At 44.4% G+C, this 20,483-nt stretch overlaps 1 protein-coding gene across 1 annotated transcript in view; it reads left to right on the forward strand.

The window, feature by feature from the left end:
- Nucleotides 1-18,780, forward strand: part of kcnj19a (potassium inwardly rectifying channel subfamily J member 19a) — a 39,509-nt gene extending 20,729 nt beyond the window's left edge. The window contains exons 2-3 of the mRNA XM_014192471.3: nucleotides 3,170-3,386; nucleotides 17,602-18,780. Coding sequence (XP_014047946.1) covers nucleotides 3,170-3,386; nucleotides 17,602-18,248 — 864 coding nt within the window. The 3' untranslated portion in view covers nucleotides 18,249-18,780. The remainder of the gene's footprint in view (nucleotides 1-3,169; nucleotides 3,387-17,601) is intronic.
- The last annotated feature ends 1,703 nt before the right edge of the window (nucleotides 18,781-20,483 follow it).

Here is a 20,483-nt window from a genome sequence, read left to right on the forward strand (position 1 = left end):
GAAATACAATGTAGACATTGTTTATGTTGTAAATGACTATTGTAGCTGGAAACGGCTGATTTTCTATGGAATATCTACATAGGCGTACAGATGCCCATTATCAGCAACCATCACTCCAGTGTTCCAATGGCACGTTGTGTTAGCTAATCCAAGTTTATCATTAGAAAACCCCTTTGCAATTATGTTAGCACAGCTGAAAACTGTTATACTCATTTAAGAAGCAATACATCTGGCTTTCTTTAGACGAGTTGAGTATCTGGAGCATCAGCAATTGTGGGTTCGATTACAGGCTCAAAATGGCCAGAAACAAATAACTTTCTTCTGAAACTCATCAGTCTATTCTTGTTCTGAGAAATTAAGGCTATTCCATGCGAGAAATTGCCAAGAAACTGAAGATCTCGTACACGCTGTATACTACTCCCTTCACAGAACAGCGCAAACTGGCTCTTACCATAATAGAAAGAGGAGTGGGAGGCCCCGGTGCACAACTGAGCAAGAGGACAAGTACATTAGAGTGTCTAGTTTGAGAAACAGACACCTCACAAGTCCTTAACTGGCAGCTTCATTAAATAGTACACGCAAATCACCAGTCTCAACGTCAACAGTGAAGAGGCGACTCCGGGATGCTGGCCTTCTAGGCAGAGTTCCTCTGTCCAGTGTCTGGGTTCTTTTGCCCATCTTAATCTTTTATTTTTATTGGCCAGTCTGAGATATGGCTTTTTCTTTGCAACTCTGCCAAGAAGGCCAATTTCTACTTAGGGACATTGGCACGTCAAAAGCACATTGTCAATGCTCCCATGTAAGACACTCTTGATGTCATGGGCCCAAGGACTAGAAGTGAGGTATATATAATATACTGTGCTTACACATGTCAAATATTACTGCCCACTACAGGTTCTATGGTTTGGTCTGGAAGTACTGGAAATGCTCTTGAGATTCATACAGCAGGTAGGAGGCAGGATAAGAGGATCCTAAAACAGCAACAGCAGTGTGTTGAGTGGAGGAGTGGGACTGTGTGGGGGTGCAGGGTGTGTGTGTGTGTGTGTGTGTGTGTGTGTGTGTGTGTGTGTGTGTGTGTGTGTGTGTGTGTGTGTGTGTGTGTGTGTGTGTGTGTGTGTGTGTGTGTGTGTGTGTGTGTGTGTGTGGTAGAGAAGAGTTAGAGGTGAGGTGTGTGTAGGTGGTGAGGCTGACACATCATCCCAATTATCAGGATGTTGTGATAAGAAACAGAGATGAGAAAACTGCAGTAACAATCTTTCCCTCAGTTTTGGAGACTTACTGTACAGAGAGAGAAAGAATGTAAAAAAAAAAAAGAAAAACATAAAAGAAAATTAAGATTGTGTCCTTCAATGTGAATAATAACTCTCCGAAACAGTGGGAATAGAAACAATTCTGCGACTCTCCACACTCATGTTGTCCTTCGATTTGAAACACAAAACCTCAATTTCTGACAAACAGCGTGTCTTAAATGGCCAATCAGCAGTTGCTACATCCATTTTTGGACATAAATTAATTATATATTCCCCTTGAGTCTTGAAGAATATAACTGATGAGCTTAGTTTAACTGCCGTATCCCATCAGAACTTAAAATATATGCTTGTTTTACTCCGATGTTTGTAAACCAAATAAATGTAAACAAACACTTTATAGCCTCAAAAATTGGTTAAAACTATCATTTTAATATCATGGATGGTCAGTCCCTGCATCAATAGCTCTGTGTATGAATTTGAGAATGAATCCAGCCCAATCCTTCAGCTTTTTATAGAAACAGTGGTGGGGAGCCGTCTTTGTTATGGTTTTTGCTGATTGGCCCATTCATGTTCATTAACCCTCTTATTTTCCTTACGGAAAATCCCAGCAGCTGCATTGTGCACAGACTTACAGATAGAGAGAGATATAGAGAGGGGTATAAGGAAAAGAGACAGGGGAGGCAGAGGGAGACACAGAGAGAGAGAACTATTAGAGAAGGCTTCAGAACGAGTGAGAGAGAGAGCGAAAGAGACAGAGAGAGTTAAAGAGAGGAGCCCAGCTCAGCTTAGCTCAGACAGCTGAGAGCCCAGCGCTGTTCCCTGTCTTCATCTGGGCAATGAAATGCTTCTGTACCAGTTAGCACATCGCAGGCTGGGTCTGTCTAAACAGGGTTTTCTCACCACCTCCTCATCTAACCCTCGCCAGGCCCACTGCAAATTAATGTGAAGGGTCAGGCTTGCTACTGACCTGGGTTCTGTGTCACAACCGGCCGTGGCTGGGAGTTCCATAGGGCGGTGCACAATTGGCCCAGCGTCGTCCGGGTTAGGGAAGGGTTTGGCCGGGGGGGGGCTTGACTTGGCTCATCGCGCTCTAGCGACTCCTTGTGACGGGCCGGGCGCCTGCAGGCTGACTTCAGTTGTCAGTTGAACGATGTTTCCTCCGACACATTGGTGCAGCTGGCTTGCGGGTTAAGTGGACAGGTGTTAAGAAGCGGAGTTTGGTGGGTCATGTTTCGGGGGACACATGACTCGACCTTTGCCTCTCTCGACTTTCAGCCTTGAATATTTAGAGGAAAGAATGCCCTCTTGTGCTCTCACGTGGTACGGGGCAAGAGAGAGAGACAGAGTGTGTGTATGTGTGTGTGTCTCACCTTGGAGAGCGGTGAAACTAGCAGAGTTTAGTGGCTATTTTCTTGCACAGATGTGTGGTGCTTCCCTGGGTTGGAGATAAGGGGAGGGGGATGGGATGGTGTGCTGGGTGATAAGAGAAAATAGGTACATTGTGCTGGAGGCCATGGCACCTAAAACATAAATGTTCTATCACATATCAATGTATGCACCCCCATGTCCTGAAATGTTCCTATATTACTTTTGGCTGCCTACTTTGTTTTGGTTTATGTGCTGTCCACTCACCCACCTCCTGAAGGGAAGAAAATAGGAACTGAACAACAAGACAAACAGCATGTGGTGGTGTAGAGAAGATTGATAGGCTCCAGGCTACTCTGCTCCAGTCACACTGTTATCTACAATCATCTTAATAGCACTGCAGAGTGACTCCAACAGAGGCCATGGTAGAGTGGAAAAATGCAAGTCTACAGTTTAAAGTCTAAAAAAAACCTCTCTTTCGCTCTCTTTCGCTCTCTCCCGCTATTTCTCCTTTCTCTCCTCCCCCTCCCTCTCTCTCCCACCCTCTCTCCCAGTCTCGTCAGACCCCGGAGGGAGAGTTCCTACCCCTGGACCAGTGTGAGCTGGATGTGGGTTTTGGGACGGGTGCGGACCAGCTCTTCCTAGTATCACCTCTCACCATCTGCCACGAGATCAATCCTAAGAGCCCTTTCTTTGACCTGTCCCAGCGATCCCTCATGAACGAGCAGTTTGAGATTGTTGTCATCCTGGAGGGCATTGTGGAGACCACAGGTGAAGAACCACTACCCTCTCTCCTCCTGTTAAACCTTTACTCTCTTCTTACTACCCTTCTCTCCTCGTTTTTAATTGATTATTCTTTCACTTTCTCCTCATTTTAACCCCTTACTCTCTTATTCCTAAAGAGGCTCCTCCTTTTCAAAGGCCCAATGTAGCCATTTTTATGTCAATATCAAATCATTTCTGGCTAACAATTAAGTACCTTACTGTAATAGATTTACATTCAAATTGGCAAAAATCTTTTTTGGGCAAAAACCTATTTCTAAAGCAAGTTTCATGATGGAAACCAAAACTCCCGCCCATTCAAACCTGCTGATTAAAAGGTCATAACACTGGTAAAAAAATGTCACGTATTTACAGTGTTGTACAATATGATATAAAACACAGGAAAAAACTGAATTTTGACTGCACTGGGCCTTTATTTGATTATCCTTTCACTCTGAGTCCTTTCCTGATCCTTTTCTTCTCCACTCCAATTGTTATCTCTTTCCATTCAGTGAGTTTCTCATTCCCCTTCTCCACCCTTTAGCTTGCAGTTCTGTTATTCCTCTCTCTCTCCTCTATTATCTAAACTCGAATTCAACTGTATTCTTATATGCTTATCAGTCTTACTTCTTCATGTCAACCTGCCACATATCCCCATGTAATATTTCCATCCAGATTCTGGAGATCGAGTCAGACTAACACATCTCTCTTAATCTCCAAAGCCCTGAAAGAATGTAACAGATATTAGGAATGGTAAACAGAGAGAGCAGTGGAGAGGTGGACTTTGGGTATTGAGGACAGCGCCAGGGAATGGCTTCCTGATTGAATTATGAAGGACATTTTATTACTGCGGGATGGTTTTTATCCCTACCCCATGTATAATAGATAGGGTCATAGATGCGAATGTCACTTAGATAAATAAGCTGGGGGTTCAGCTGAAGTTGTACTATATTTCTCACTGGGCCGAATGCAGGGTTAATTCTGGGATCATTCTGAAACAGTAGGAGACGTTGAACACAACAGCTGTACTGATCTACAGGCAGGCTGTGCTGGGTCACCTACGGAAACAAAAGTGTTTTTCTGTCTTCTACATCGAACAATACGATTCCTCATCCTAATTTTCATACCTAAATAACAGTCTTTGTCTTCTCTGGCATCATTTATTTATTTCTCTGCTGCCTTCTCTTTTTCCTTTCATGTCTCCTCTGTTCTTCTCCCCTCCTCTCTTCTCATTGTCCTGGGCAGAAGAATGAATAGGCTTAGAGGAGGAGGGAGGGATGAGCAGGCAGCATGGTCTGTGCTCTGTTGATAATGTCATTAAGGCAGGCTGCAGCCAAACGTTTAGCCCCTTTTAGCCCCCCCTCTCTCTCTCTCTCTCTCTCTCTCTCTCTCTCTCTCTCTCTCTCTCTCTCTCTCTCTCTCTCTCTCTCAGCAGGACTGTGGTTCTCTGAGCTGAGGAGCAAAGCAGGGGGCAGCTAAGGGGGTCTGCTCTGTATGAATGAGGTGGCCTTGGAGTCACCTGTGTGGTCCCGTGCACAATGTGACATCCCTTACTCCCCAGAGAAAGACATCCATTTCATCCACTGAGAGACAGACAGAGCATTGTCCTGCCATTTGAGAAACCTTCTGTCGCCAACTGATAGCCGTTGCAACTTTCTGGTGTCTGATTGGATGGTTATGGGGTCTCTCTACTACCACACTATGATTGTGCATCAGCTCCTGTTCAACTAGAGATGTGTGTTATGTAGGCCTAGTTGTCACAGCTTTCTAACAGGTGTGTGTGTGTGTGTGTGTGTGTGTGTGTGTGTGTGTGTGTGTGGTGTGTGTGTGTGTGTGTGTGTGTGTGTGTGTTAGATGAAGAGAACCAGTCGTAGGATTGAAAAGTCGCTAGGAGATGGTCCATTTCATTAGTGCCAGTGGAGGCTTTACATAAAGCTCTCTCCAGGGACGCGTCGCTCTCTGTCCACCAGCTGTTTGCTCACTTGCTCATCTGCTTTGATTTTCATTCAAGACCCACAGAACATAACAGACTGTCAGTGTAACTCAGGATACCTGGATGATGATGGGGCGAACTGGCAGGAACGCCGGGCCCTGAAGCCACATCACTTCCTGCTGCACCTGTATACCTTTCCAGTCATGTATCCACCATCAATGGGAAAATTATAGCAAATTATTCTATATGCAGAAATATAAAATAACTAATTCACTTCAGCTTTGGGTTGAGGATAGTCAAGGGTTTGGGTATAACCTTAGGCTTAGGTTGTGAAAACCCCTTGGTAGTGATATTACTGTGTCAGTCAAATGTCAGAGAAAGGATCAGCTCTGTTTTGGGCGACAGGTAGCCTAGTGGTTAGAGCATTGGGCCAGTAACCGAAAGGTTGCTGGATTGTATCCCTGAGCTGACAAGGTAAAAATATGTCGTTCTTCCCCTGAATAAGGCAGTTAACCCACTGTTCCCTGGTAGGCCTTCATTATAAATAAGAATTTGTTCTTAACTGACTTGCATAGTTAAATAAAGGTTCATTAAAAAAATTAACTGACCAATACAGGTCTCATAAGTGGCTATTTTACAAGAGATGAGGTCAAATAAAAACCTGGCTTGTCAAATCAAATCAAAAAATCGAATACAATTGTATTTGTCACATGCTTCGTAGATAGCAGGTGTAGACTTACAGTGAAATGCTTACTTATGGGTCCTTTTCCAACAATGCAGAGCTAAAGATCAAAATAATACACAATGGATAACGAATTAAAAAAAACGAGTAGAAATAAAATGGCTATATATAGGGAGTGGAAAATAACATGGCTAAATACAGGGAGTACCAGTACCGAGTCGATATGCAGGGGTACGAGGTAATTGCGGTAGCTATGTACTGTACACATACCGTGCCTTGGGAAAGTATTCAGACTCCTAGACTTTTTTCACATTTTGTTAGGTTACAGCCTTATTCTAAAATGTATTAAATTGTTATTTTTTTCTCATCAATCTACACACTGCTTCCATAATGCCAAAACAAAAAACACATTTCTAGAAATGTATTAATATCACATTTACATAAGTATTCAGACCCTTTACTCAGTACTTTGTTGAAGCACATTTGGCAGCGATTACAGCCTCGAGTCTTCTTGAGTATGACGTTACGAGCTTGGCACACTTACATTTGGGGAGTTTCACCCATTCTTCTCTGCAGATATTCTCAAGCTCTGTCAGGCTGGATGGGGAGCGTCACTGCACAGCTATTTTTAGGTCTCTCCAGAGATGTTCGATCGGGTTCAAGTCCGGGTTCTGGCTGGGACACTCAAGGACATTCAGAGACATTCAGTCCCGAAGCCACTCCTGCGATGTCTTGGCTGTGTGTTGTTGTCCTGTTGGAAGGTGAACCTTCGCCCCAGTCTGAGGTCCTGAGAGCTCTGGAGCAGGTTTTCATCACGGATCTCTCTGTACTTTGCTCCGTTCATCTTTGCCTCAATCTTGACAAGTCTCCCTGCCGCTGAAAAACATCTCCACAGCATGATGCTGCCACCACCATGCTTCACCGTAGGGATGGTGCCAGGTTTCTTCCAGAGGTGAAGCTTGGAATTCAGGCAAAGAGTTGAATCTTGGTTTCATCAGACCAGAGAATCTTGTTTCTCATTGTCTGAGAGTCTTTAGGTGCCTTTTGGCAAACTCCAAGCGGGCTGTCATGTGCCTTTTACTGAAGAGTGGCTTCTGTCTGGTCACTCTACCATACAGGCCTGATTGGTGGAGTGCTGCAGAGATGGTTGTCCTTCTGGAAGGTTCTCCCATCTACACAGATGAACTCTAGAGCTTTGTCAGAGTGACCATCGGGTTCTTGGTTACCTCCCTGAACAAGACCATTCTCCCCTGATTGCTCAGTTTGGTTGGGAGGACAGCTTTAGGAAGAGTCTTGGTGGTTCCAAACCTCTTCCATTTAAGAATGATGGTGGCCACTGTGTTCTGGGGGGACCTTCAATGCTGCAGACGTTTTTTGGTAACCTTCCCCAGATCTGTGCCTCGACACAATCCTCTCTCGGAGCTCTACGAACAATTCCTTCAAACTCATGGCTTAGTTTTTGCTCTGACATGCACTGTTAACTGTGGGACCTTATAGAGACAGGTGTGTGCCTTTCCAAATCCTGTCCAATCAATTGAATTTGCCACAGGTGGACTCCAATCAAGTTGTAGAAACAACTCAAGGGTGATTTCGAGTCTCATGGCAAAGGGTCTGAATACTAATGTAAATAATAATTTTTAATACATTTGCAAAAATGTCTAAAAACCTGTTTTTGCTTTGTCATTATGACGTATTGCTAACGATATTTGTTTTTTAAATCCATTTTAGTATAAGGCTGTAATGTAACAAAATGTGGAAAAAGTCAAGGGGTCTGAATACTTTTCGAATGCATTGTAATAGGCAGTAACAGCAGCGTGTGTGTGTGTGTGTGTGTGAGTGTGAGTGTGTGGGTAGAGTCCAGTGTATGTGCATTGATTCAGTGCAAGAGAGTTAGTGCAAAAAAGGGACAAGGCAGGTAGCCATTTGATTAGTTATTTATCAGTCTTGTTTAGAAGTCTTATGACTTGGGGTTAAATTCTGTTCAGGGTCCTGTTGGTTTCAGACTTGGTGCACTGGTACCGCTTGCCGTGCGTTAGCAGAGAGAACAGACTATGACTTGGGTGGCTGGAGTCTTTGACAATTCTTTGGGTCTTCCTCTGACACCAACTGGTATAGAGGTTGTGGATGGCAGGGAGCTTGGCCCCAGTGATTTACTGGGCCGTATGCATTACCCTCTGTAATGCCTTGCGGTCGTATGCCAAGCAGTTGCCATACCAAGTGGTGATGCAGCAAGTCAAGGTGCTCTTGATGGTGCAGCTGTATAACTTTTTGAGGATCTGAGGGCCCTTGCCATCTGAGGGCCCATCTTTTCACCCTCCTGAGGGGGAAGAGGTATTGTCGTACCCTCTTCACGACTGTGTTTGGACCATGATAGATCCTTTAGTGATGTGGACAAAGGAACTTGAAGCTCTCAACCTACTCCACTACAGCCCCGTCGATGTGAATGGGGCCGTGCTCAGCTCTCCGTTTCCTGTAGTCCACAATCAGCTCCTTTGTCTTACTGAAATTGAGGGAGAGGTTGTTGTCCTGGCACCACACTGCCAGGTCTCTGACTTCCTCCCTATAGGCTGTGTCATCGTCATTGGTGTCATCGTCATTGCCTTCCACCGTTGTGTCGTCTGCAAACTTAATGATGGTGTTGGAGTTGTGTGTGGCCAAGCAGTCGTTGGAGAACAGGGAGTAGAGGAGGGGACTAAGCACGCTCCCCTGTGGGGCCCCCTTGTTGCGGGTCAGCGTGGCAGATGTGTTGTTGCTACCCTCACCACCTTCTGGGGCGGCCCATCAGGAAGTCCAGGATCCATATGCAGAGCGAGGTGTTCAGTCCCAGGGACCTTAGCATAGTGATGTGCTTCGAGGGCACTATGGTGTTGAATGCTGAGCTGTAGTCAATGAACAGCATTCTCACGTAGGTGCTCCTTTTGGCCAAGTGGGAAATGGCAGTGTGGAGTGCAATAGAGATTGCGTCATCTGTGGATCTGTTGGGACGGTATGCGAATTGGAGTGGGTCCAGGGTGTCTGGGATGCGGATGTTAACATAAGCCATGACCAGCCTTTCAAAGTATTTCAAGGCTACAGATGTGAGTGTTAAAATGGCGCCGAAAAAGAGGGCTGCCTCACTTCTAGTCCTTAGGAAACTTTGCAGTATTTTTTTAATGTATTATTTCTTACATTGTTAGCCCAGAAAATCTTAGCTGTTATTACATACAGCTGGGAAGAACTATTGGATATTGGAGCAGCGTCAACTTACCAGTACTACGACCAGGAATACAACTTTCCTGAAGCAGATCCTTTGTCCATACGACCCAGGGTATTTGAACTGATTCCAGAGGCCGACCCAAAACAACGCTGCTGGAGGAGAGGGAGTCGGACTTCGGAGATGTGCACACCACCCACCGCTTCTGAGTGTATTACTCACTAATGTCCAGTCCCTAGAGACATCAGGGATTGTAACATACTCTATTTCAGGGAAACATGGCTCTTTCGGGATATGCTGTCAGAGTCGGTACAGCCACCTGGATTCTCAGTGCATGACAGCATTTGCGCAAACCTGAAAGCGTGTACCACCTCATTTAACCATGGCAAGGCGACTGGGAATATGGCAGAATACAAACAGAGTAGTCATTCACTCAAACAAGCAAAATGTCAGTATAGGGACAAAGTGGAGTTGCAATTCAACAGCTCAGACACAAGACGTATGTGGCAGGGTCTACAGACAATCACGGACTACAAAAGGAAAACCAGCCATGTCGCGAACACCAACGTCTTGCTTACAGACAAAGTAAACACCTTCTTTGCCTTCACCTTCGAGGATAATACAGTGCCACCGACGCGGCCCGCTACCAAGGATTGTGGGCTCTCCTTCTCTGTCGCCTACTTGAGTAAGATATTTAAACATGTTAATCCTCGCAAGGCTGCCGGCCTAGACAGCATCCCCAGCTGCGTCCTCAGAGCATGCGCAGACCAGCTGGCTGGTGTGTTTACAGACATATTCAATCTCTCCCTATCCCAGTCTGCTGTCCCCACATCCTTTAAGATGGCCATCATTGTTCCTGTACCCCATAATGCAAAGGTAATTGAACTAAATTACTATTGCCCCGTAGCACTCACTTCTGCCATCATGAAGTGCTTTGAGAGACTAGTCAAGGATCATATCACCTCCACCTTATCTGTCACCCTAGACCCACTTCAATTTGCTTACCGCCCCAATAGGTCCACAAACGATGCAATCGCCATCACGCTGCACACTGCTCTATTCCATCTGGACAAGAGGAATACCTACAGTGGCTTGTGAAAGTATTCTCCACCCTTGGCATTTTTCCTATTTTGTTGCCTTACAACCTGGAATGAAAATAGATTTTTTTTGGGGGGGGGGGCGGGGGGGGGTTGTATCATTTGATTTACACAACATGCCTACCACTTTGAAGATGCAAAATATTTTTTATTGTGAAACAAACAAGAAATAACACAAAAAAAATGAAAACTTGAGCGTGCATAATTATTCACCCCCCAAAGTCAATACTTTGTTAGAGCCACCTTTTGCAGCAATTACAGCTGCAAGTCTCTTGGGGTATGTCTCTATAAGCTTGGCATATCTAGCCACTGGGATTTTGGCCCATTCTTCAAGGGAAAACTGCTCCAGCTCCTTCAAGTTGGATGGATTCCGCAGGTGTACAGCATTCTTTAAGTCATACCATAGATTCTCAATTGGATTGTGGTCTGGGCTTTGACTAGGCCATTCCAAGACATTAACCTCTATGGGCTAGGTGGGACGCTAGCGTGCCACCCGTGGTGCACTCCATCAACAGAAGGTGCATTTCAAGAGCGGCAAATTTGAATCCAAATAAATGTCAAAATTCAAATTTTTCAAACATACAACTATTTTACACCCTTTGAAAGATAAACATCTCCTTAATCTAACCACGTTTTACGATTTCAAAAAGGTTTTACGGCGAAAGCATAAATTTAGAGTATGTTAGGACAGTACATTTACAAGAGTTGTGTGTAATGTTTTGTCAATTCAAAGACAGGGTCACCAAAACCATAAAACCAGCTAAAATGATGCACTAACCTTTTACAATCTCCATCAGATGACACTCCTAGGACATTATGTTAGACAATGCATGCATTTTTAGTTCTATCAAGTTCATATTTATATCCAAAAACAGCGTTTTACTATGGCATTGATGTTGAGGAAATCGTTTCCCTCCAATAACCGGCAGTCAAGTCAGCGTCACAAATTAAATAATTAAAATTAGAAAACATTGGTAAAATATTATATTGTCATTTAAAGAATTATAGATTTACATCTCTTGAACGCAATCAACTTGCCAGATTTAAAAATAACCTTACTGGGAAATCACACTTTGCAATAATCTGAGCACTGCGCCCAGAAAAATACGCGTTGCGATACAGACTAGACGTCATGTTGGGGAGATCTAAAATCGAAAATACTATGTAAATAATCCATTACCTTTGATTCTCTTCATCAGATGTCACTTCCAGGTATCACAGGTCCATAACGAATGTAGTTTTGTTCAAAAAAGCTCATCATTTATGTCCAAAAATCTCCGTCTTGTTAGCACGTGATCTAAGCCAGCCGGACTTCTCGTCATGAACAAGGGGAAAAAATATATTTACGTTCGTTCAAACATGTCAAACGTTGTATAGCATAAATCATTAGGGCCTTTTTTAACCAGAACATGAATAATATTCAAGGTGGACGAATGCATACTCTTTTATAACGTATTGGAACGAGGGTACCCAACATGAACTCGCGCGCCAGGTGTCTAATGGGCCATCATCGTTCCATGGCTCTTGTTCGGTCAGATCTCCCTCCAGAAGACTCAAAACACTTTGTAAAGGCTGGTGACATCTAGTGGAAGCAATAGGAAGTGCCAAAATATTCCTCAGCCCCTGTGTTTTTCAATGGGATAGGTTTAAAGGTAATACAACACATCAGGTATCCACTTCCTGTCAGAAAATGTCTCAGGGTTTTGCCTGCCAAATGAGTTCTGTTATACCTGATGACACCATTCAAACAGTTTTAGAAAATGTAGGGTGTTTTCTATCCATATGTAATAAGTATATGCATATTCTAGTTACTGGGTAGGAGTGGTAACCAGATTAAATCGGGTATGTTTTTTTTATCCAGCCGTGTCAATACTGCCCCCTAGCCCTAACAGGTTAAAATGTTTCCCCTTAAAGCACTCAAGTGTTGCTTTAGCAGAATGCTTAGGGTCATTGTCCTGCTGGAAGGTGAACCTACGTCCAAGTCTCAAATCTCTGGAAGACTGAAACAGGTTTCCCTCAAGATTTTCCCTGTATTTAGCGCCATTCCTTCAATTCTGACCAGTTTCCCAGTCCCTGCCGATGAAAAACATGGCCACAGCATGATGCTGCCACCACCATGCTTCACTGTGGGGAGGGTGTTCTCGGGGTGATGAGAGGTGTTGGGTTTGCGCCAGACATAGCGTTTTCCTTGATGGCCAAAAAGCTCAATTTTAGTCTCATCTGACCAGAGTACCTTTGTCCATATGTTTGGGTAGTCACCCACATGCCTTTTGGCGAACACCAAATGTGTTTGCTTATTTTTTTTTTCTTTAAGCAATGGCTTTTTTTCTGGCTACTCTTCTGTAAAAACCCAGCTCTGTGGAGTGTACGGCTTAAAGTGGTCCTATGGACAGATACTCCAATCTCCGCTTTGGAGCTTTGCAGCTCCTTCAAGGTTATCTTTGGTCTCTTTGTTGCCTCTCTGATTAATGCCCTCCTTGCCTGGTCTGTGAGTTTTGGTGGGCGGCCCTCTCTTGGCAGGTTTGTTGTGGTGCCATATTCTTTCAATTTTTTAATAATGTATTTAATGGTGCTCCGTGGGATGTTCAAAGTTTCAGATATTTTTTTATAACCCAACCCTGATCTGTATTTCTCCACAACCTTTTCCGTTACCTTTTTGGAGAGCTCCTTGGTCTTCATGGTGCTGCTTGCTTGGTGGTGCCCCTTGCTTAGTGGTGTTGCAGACTCTGGGGCTTTTCAGAACAAGTGTATATATACTGAGATGATGTGACAGATCATGTGACAATATTTTTTTTTTTAAACAAGTAATTATTTGAATTTCACTTCACCAGTTTGGACTATTTTGTGTATGTACATTACATGAAATCCAAATAAAAATCCATTTAAATTACAGGTTGTAATGCAACAAAGAGGAAAAATGCCAAGGGGGATGAGTCATTTTGCAAGGCACTGTATGTAAGAATGCAGTTTATTGACTATAGCTCAGCATTCAACACCATAGTACCCTACCATCTCATCATTAAGCTTGAGGCCCTGGGTCTCAACCCTGCCCTGTACAATTGGGTCCTGGACTTCCTGACGGGCCACCCCCAGGTGGTGAAGGCCCTACATGGGCCCTAGTGTTGAGGTGAAGTGAAGTGAAATGGTGAAGTGAAATGAAAATAATTACTTGTTTAAAAAAAAAAAAAATGTCACATGACCTGTCACATCATCTCAGTATATATAGACCTGTTCTGAAAAGCCCCAGAGTCTGCAACACCACTAAGCAAGCTCATCGACCTCCTGTACTCCCTGTTCACCTTCAACTCAATCATCAAGTTTGCAGACAACACAACAGTAGCAGGCTTGATTACCAACAACAACGAGAGTCTACAGGGAGAAGGCTCAAGATCAACAAAACAAAGGAGATGATCGTGGACTTCAGGAAACAGCAGAGGGAGCTCCCCCCTATCCACATCGACAGGACAGCAGTGGAGAAGGTGGAAAGTTTTAAGTTCCATGGCGTACATATGACTGACAAACGGAAATGGTCCACCCACACAGACAGTGTGGTGAAAAAGGTGCAACAGCGCCTCTTCAACCTCAGGAGGCTGAAGAAATTTGGCTTATCACCTAAAACCCTCACAAACCTTTACAGATGCACAACTGAGAGGATCCTGTCGGCAGGGCTCTCCAGAGGGTGGTGCGGTCTGCACAACGCATCACTGGGGGCAAACTACCTGCCCTCCAGGAGACATTACCCGATGTCACAGGAAGGCCAAAAGTATCATCAAGGACAACAACCACAAGAGCAACTGCCTGTTCACCCCGTTACCATCCAAAAGGCGAGGTCAGTACAGGTGCATCAAAGCTGGGACCAAGAGACTGAAAAACAGTTTCTATCTCAAGGCCATCAGACTGTCAAACAGCTACCACTAGCACAGAGAGGCTGCTACCTACATACAGACTTGAAATCATTGGCCACTTTAATAAATGGAACACTAATAACTTTAATAATGCCACTTTAATAATGTTTACATATCTCACATTACTCATCTCATACAGTTGAAGTTGGAAGTTTACATACACCTTAGTCAAATACATTTAAACTCCGTTTTTCACAATTCCTGATATTTAATCCCCGTGAAAATTCCTTGTTTTAGGTCAATTAGGATCACCACTTTATTTTAAGAATGTCAGAATAATAGTAGAGAGAATGATTTATTTCAGCTTTTATTTCTTTCATCATATTCCCAGTGGGTCAGAAGTTTACATACACTCAATTTGTATTTGGTAGCATTGCCTTAAAATTGTTTAACTTGGGTCAAACGTTTCGGGTAGCCTTCCACAGGCTTCCCACAATAAGTTTGGTGAATTTTGGCCCATTCGTCCTGACAGAGCTGGTGTAACTGAGTCAGGTTTGTAGGCCTCCTTGCTCACACACGCTATTTCAGTTCTGCCCACACATTTTCTATGGGATGGAGGTCAGGGCTTTGTAATGGCCACTCCAATACCTTGACTTTGTTGTCCTTAAGCCATTTTGATACAACTTTGGAAGTATGCTTGGGGTCATTGTTAATTTGGAAGACCCATTTGCGACCAAGCTTTAACTTCCTGACTGATGTCTTGAGATGTTGCTTCAATATATCCACATAATTTTCCTCCCTCATGATGCCATCAATTTTGTGAAGTGCACCAGTCCCTCCTGCAGCAAAGCACCCCCACAACATGATGCTGCCCACCCCGTGCGTCACGGTTGGGATGGTGTTCTTCGGCTTGCAAGCCTCCCTGTTTTTCCTCCAAATATAACGATGGTCATTATGACCAAAGAGTTCTATTTTTCTTTCATCAGACCAGAGGACATTTCTCCGAAAAGTACGATCTTTGTCCCCATGTGCAGTTGCAAACTGTAGTCTGGCTTTTTTATGGCGGTTTTGGAGCAGTGGCTTCTTCCTTGCTGAGTGGCCTTTCAGGTTATGTTGATATAGGACTCGATTTACTGTGGATATAGATACTTTTGTACCTGTTTCCTCCAGAATCTTCACAAGGTCCTTTGCTGTTGTTCTGGGATTGATTTACATTTTTCGCACCAAAGTCCGCTCATCTCTAGGAGACGGAATGCGTCTCCTTCCTGAGTGGTATGACGGCTGCGTGGTCCCATGGTGTTTATACTTGCATATTATTGTTTGTACAGATGAACGTGGTACCTTCAGGCATTTGGAAATTGCTCCCAAGATTGAACCAGACTTGTGGAGGTCTACATATTTTTTTTGAGGTCTTGGCTGATTTCTTTTGATTTTCCCATGAAGTCAAGCAAAGAGCCACAGATTCTTATTCCATTTTTTACTTAGATTTGTGTGTATTAGGTGTTTGTTGGGGAATTGTTAGATACGACTTGTTAGATATTGCTGCACTGGAACTAGAAGCGCAAGTATTTTGCTGCACTCGCAATTACATCTGCTAACCATGTGTATGTGACCAATAAAATTTGATTTGATTTGATTTGAGTGATACAGGGCGATAGTCATTCATAAAGTTTACCTTAGCGTTCTTGGGCACAGGAACTATGGTTATCTGCTTGAAACATGTAGGTATTACAGACTGGGTGAGGGAGAGGTGGAAAATCATCGCATGCTCGGAGTATGCATCCTGGTAATCCATCTGGCCCTGTGGCCTTATGAATGTTAACCTCTTTAAAGGTCTTTCTCACATCAGCTAAGGAGAGTTTGATCACACAGTCCTCCAGAACAGCTGGTTCTCTCACACATGGTTCAGTGTTGCTTGCCTCGAAGCGAGCAAAGTAGGCATTTAACTTGTCTGGTCGGCTCATGTCACTGGGCAGCTCGTGGCTGAGTTTCTGTTTGTAATCTATGATAGTTTGCAAGCCCTGTCACATCCGACGAGGGTCAGAGCTGATATAGTAGGCTTCGATCTTAGTCTTGTATTGACGATTTGCCTGTTGGATGGTTCGTCGAAGGGCGTAATGGGATTTCTTATAAGAGTCTGGGTTAATGTCTCGCTCCTTGAAAGTGGAAGCTCTAGCCTTTAGCTCAGTGTGTATGTTGCCTCTCATCCATGGCTTCTGGTTGGGATATGTATGTACTGTCGCTGTTGCATTTATTAATGAGGCACCCAGAGAAGGCTGTGCTCAGGATGATGCTTCGGTCATTATCTGACTGACTCTTAGACACCTTTTTAAATAGGACCAGGATGTAATGTAACCAACCACCTTTTCATATAGGACTATAGAACATCATGCAAACAGCAATACCAGACTACCCTTTCCATGGCTACAGGTGCTACATGTTTTATTTTTATTGATGCATGGATGCTGCAAATGCTGCTATAATGTTACTGCTCTTTACTTAGGATTATCATGTTTTGTTTATGGTAGACTAGATTCAACTTATTTATATGAGTAAGGCTATTAGTACCATTGATAGGAGTGATGTGAGGCGAGGACCCAAGGCTCCTGCAGCATCAAGGTATAGATCTGGTAAAGGTGGTGTTAGAAGATTCCTTATTAGCCTGAGCAGAAATAAACAACTGGTATTTATAACTAAATGCATTACAACACTGATCAAAGGGATGAGTCACCTTTGGCCTCTAGTGATTGCCATGGATACAAAAGAACAGCTGTAGAATCAGGTAGGATGTGGTTTCATTGAGACAGAGCTAGATATAGAAAAGAAAAGTATCCAGCTATGACTCTCAGCCTAGAACGACTTGCAGCCAATATGTCCTTTAGTCAGCTGTCTCCATCAAGCTCATTTGAGCCAATGGCCCCACACACTGCAGAGGCAGAGGGAGGTAAACAGTGAGTGCAATATCTGTTTGTCTCAGGGTCAGCCTCAGCCATACCTATTAGTGGAAACGGTTTGATGAGTAACAGTGCCGTGGCCATTTTTATGAGCCATCAGAGGAACGGAAAACGTCTTCCAGCTAGATTTACGGGCGCATCAGTATTTAAATCTCCCCTCTATGGCAAGAGTGAGGGAGGTCTGTGCCAAAGCAGGTCTGTGTCAGGGAAATTGCTTTTTTCTCATGCTGTCAGACAACAATTCAAAGACTGAATTGTTTCCACACATGCTGAGAGTGGAAAAGAAAGAAAGAGAAGGGGGATGGAGGGAGAGGATGAGATAAGCAGGAGGGGGTTGGTTGCTGCATCTTTTTTTCCTTTCTTTCATGCCTTACTGTTTGATGTTAACTGAACTCTACAGTATTTTCATCATATTTATAAAAAATGACAAGGCTATTTAACACCTGTGTTTGTGCTGCCTAGTCAATGCTAGAGACTGAGTTTCACTTTTTAATTCTCTCTCTTTCTCCCTCTCTCTCAGGTATGACGTGTCAGGCGCGGACATCGTACACGGAGGATGAGGTGTTGTGGGGCCACCGCTTCCTGCCCGTCATGTCTCTGGAGGAGGGATTCTTCAGGGTGGACTACTCCCAGTTCCACAGCACTTTCGAGGTCAACACCCCACCCTACAGCGTCAAGGATCACGACGAGAAGTCCTCCCTGCCTTCGCCCCTCTCCACCCCCACGCTGGGCGAGAGCCACGGGCACGCCCGACGTGCCCGGGTCTTCTCTGTGGACTGCATCAACACTACGGACCGGGAGGAGCGGGCGGGGCAGTCCAGGCTGCCCAGTAAGCTTCAGAGGATGAGCTCGTCTGGGAAGGAGGACCTACAGAGGAAGGTTCTGATGCTGAGCTCCCAGCACTCTGAGAAGGCCTGCAGTACTGGAGACCTGCCTCTCAAGCTGCAGCGTCTCAGCTCCTCCCCCGGCCCAGAGGCTGCAGCTCGGCTGCAGCTCAAGGCCTTGAAACTGGGCTTTGAACCCATGACCCAGTCCACTGGAGACCTGCAGCTGCCCCCCACCCCAGCCCCCGTCCCCGCCCGCATCCACACCCCTCTGCCCTCAGGAGGGGGCCGACCAGAGGACAACCTGCCGGCCAAATTACGCAGGATGAATGCTGACCGCTGAGGTCATCATAACCAGACTTTGCATGCATCCCAAATGGAACCCTATTTCCTATTTAGTGCACTACTTTAGAACAGTGCCCATAGGGGGCTCTGGTCAAAAGTAATGCACTTTGTAGGAAATAGGGTGTTATTTGGGACACATCCCCAGAGTCAAACTTCTCTTTGACCACACATCAAACTATGGAGAGAGGGAAAATGGAATGTGACTGAATAAACTGAAAGACAATGATATGGAAGGGAAAAAAACTATGACGGACGGTGTGTCACTATTTCTGTTTTTTCAAACACAATCTTTACTGGAATTACTGTGATTTTTGGGTGTTTTATAGCAACAGTGTTCGTACTGGTCACACACACACACACACACACACACACACACACACACACACACACACACACACACACACACACACACACACACACACACACACACACACACACACACACACACACACACACACAAATCTGTCCATCATCACACACACTCTAAAGAATTGTGCATGTATACAATCAATCCATCTGAATGCACTGCATACCCCCTCTCTTAGTTTTAAACAAATAAAATATATTTAAGATGATAATATGTGGTGTACCTGCAACTTCCTTTGTCTATAGTCTAGTTTCCATCATAGGGAACATCTACTTAGCTAAGAAATGGAGTCAAAATGCAATCTAACTTTTTTTGTTATTATTCATAATTGGGGAGGTATGTTATAGTAATCTGCTACTCATTAATTTACATAGCACCTTTGTTTTTACATTTAACAGGTTGTTGATGGCCTAATCTTAGCTGCTTGCGCGAAACACTTTCTATAACAGTTCCATAACTCCTTTGAACAGAGTGAGTCCGACACAGTGGATAATGGACTTTGCTGATACCAGAGAAAACACAGTCTTTGTCCAAATGGCACCCTACAGAGGCTTGTCCTTGGTGGTGATTGGCTGGTGTTTGGGAGTGGAGGATGGGGAGGATGGGGAGTGAAACAGTGGAGGAAGTGTCCGCCCCCATCAGACGGGCAGAGACAAGCAGCATGGCTAAACAGACAAACAGACATACAGACATACAGACACACACACACTCTTTCAATTGACTTGTAGCCCATTGTAGCTGAAAGGAATTATGATTATTATATAGATTGGGATATACATTAGTCACAAGACTTCTCTCACAGTGAAGTCTTTGGCACGCTGGTATAAATGATTCGGGAGGAATAAGTAATAGTTTTTTTTACTGTACCCAACTTACGGTGTGCCGTGTAAAGGCACGGGGACAAAGACCAAACAAACAGGTAACAAAAACACAGGGTTGAAACCCAAACAAAAGAGCGAGGAGTACATCGAATAAATACACAGGCACACCATGATTAACGCACGGGACGAGACCCGTAATCACCTGCGCAATCCACAAGGGCACGAAAGCCCAAAACACACAGCACAGGTACTCACACGCACCAATGGACATTGTAACAATAATCAACCCCCAATGGAAACCAAAGGGCACATATATACAAATACTAATCAGTGGAAATAGGGGACAGGTGTGCGTGATGAAAGTTCCGGAGGGATCCGTGACAGTCTTCATCATAAAGTCCAACGGCAGACTTTAAGGACAGAAGCTTTGAAATGGACACAACCTTTTACTCTTCCGAACAAATGGAGAGGAAAAAGTGGAGAGGGAGAGAGCAAGGGAGGAGGACAGAGAGAAAAGAATGAGTGGAGAGGGTCACCTGAGCTTAGGGACAGAGTGCAGCGTAGGCTTTGGGAGGATTAGACCATGGCTGCATCCCAAACGGCCCATAGGGCTCTGTTTAAAAATATTGCACGATGAAGGGTAATGGGGTGCTATTTGGCACGCAGCCAACACAGGCCTCAGTGGGATTTAGCATTCCTATGAGTAGAGGGTTCAGACCAACGGATGTATGATAGTTAGAGGCACCCACCCACCAAGCTCTAATTTCTCCACCAATGCCACAAAGGGAGGAGATTCGACCAGGGGAATTCGATTTTCCCTACTTGAGGAGCACGCATGAAGCGACCTGCGTGGAGGGATCTCTAGCCTCTGGTAATGAATTCCTCACTGCGTTCGCCCACTCAGAGTTTAGGCTAAAGCCTGACCTGATCCACACGATCCAACCTTTTCATTTAGCAGCATAAAGAGTCTGTAAGTGTGTGTATGTGTGTGTATCTATTTGCTCACACTCTTAAAAACTACACTTCTTCCACTGGCTCAGCAGAG

Source organism: Salmo salar, chromosome 03, assembly GCF_965601325.2.
Source record: "Salmo salar chromosome 03, fSalSal1, whole genome shotgun sequence".
Classification (NCBI taxonomy): domain Eukaryota; kingdom Metazoa; phylum Chordata; class Actinopteri; order Salmoniformes; family Salmonidae; genus Salmo; species Salmo salar.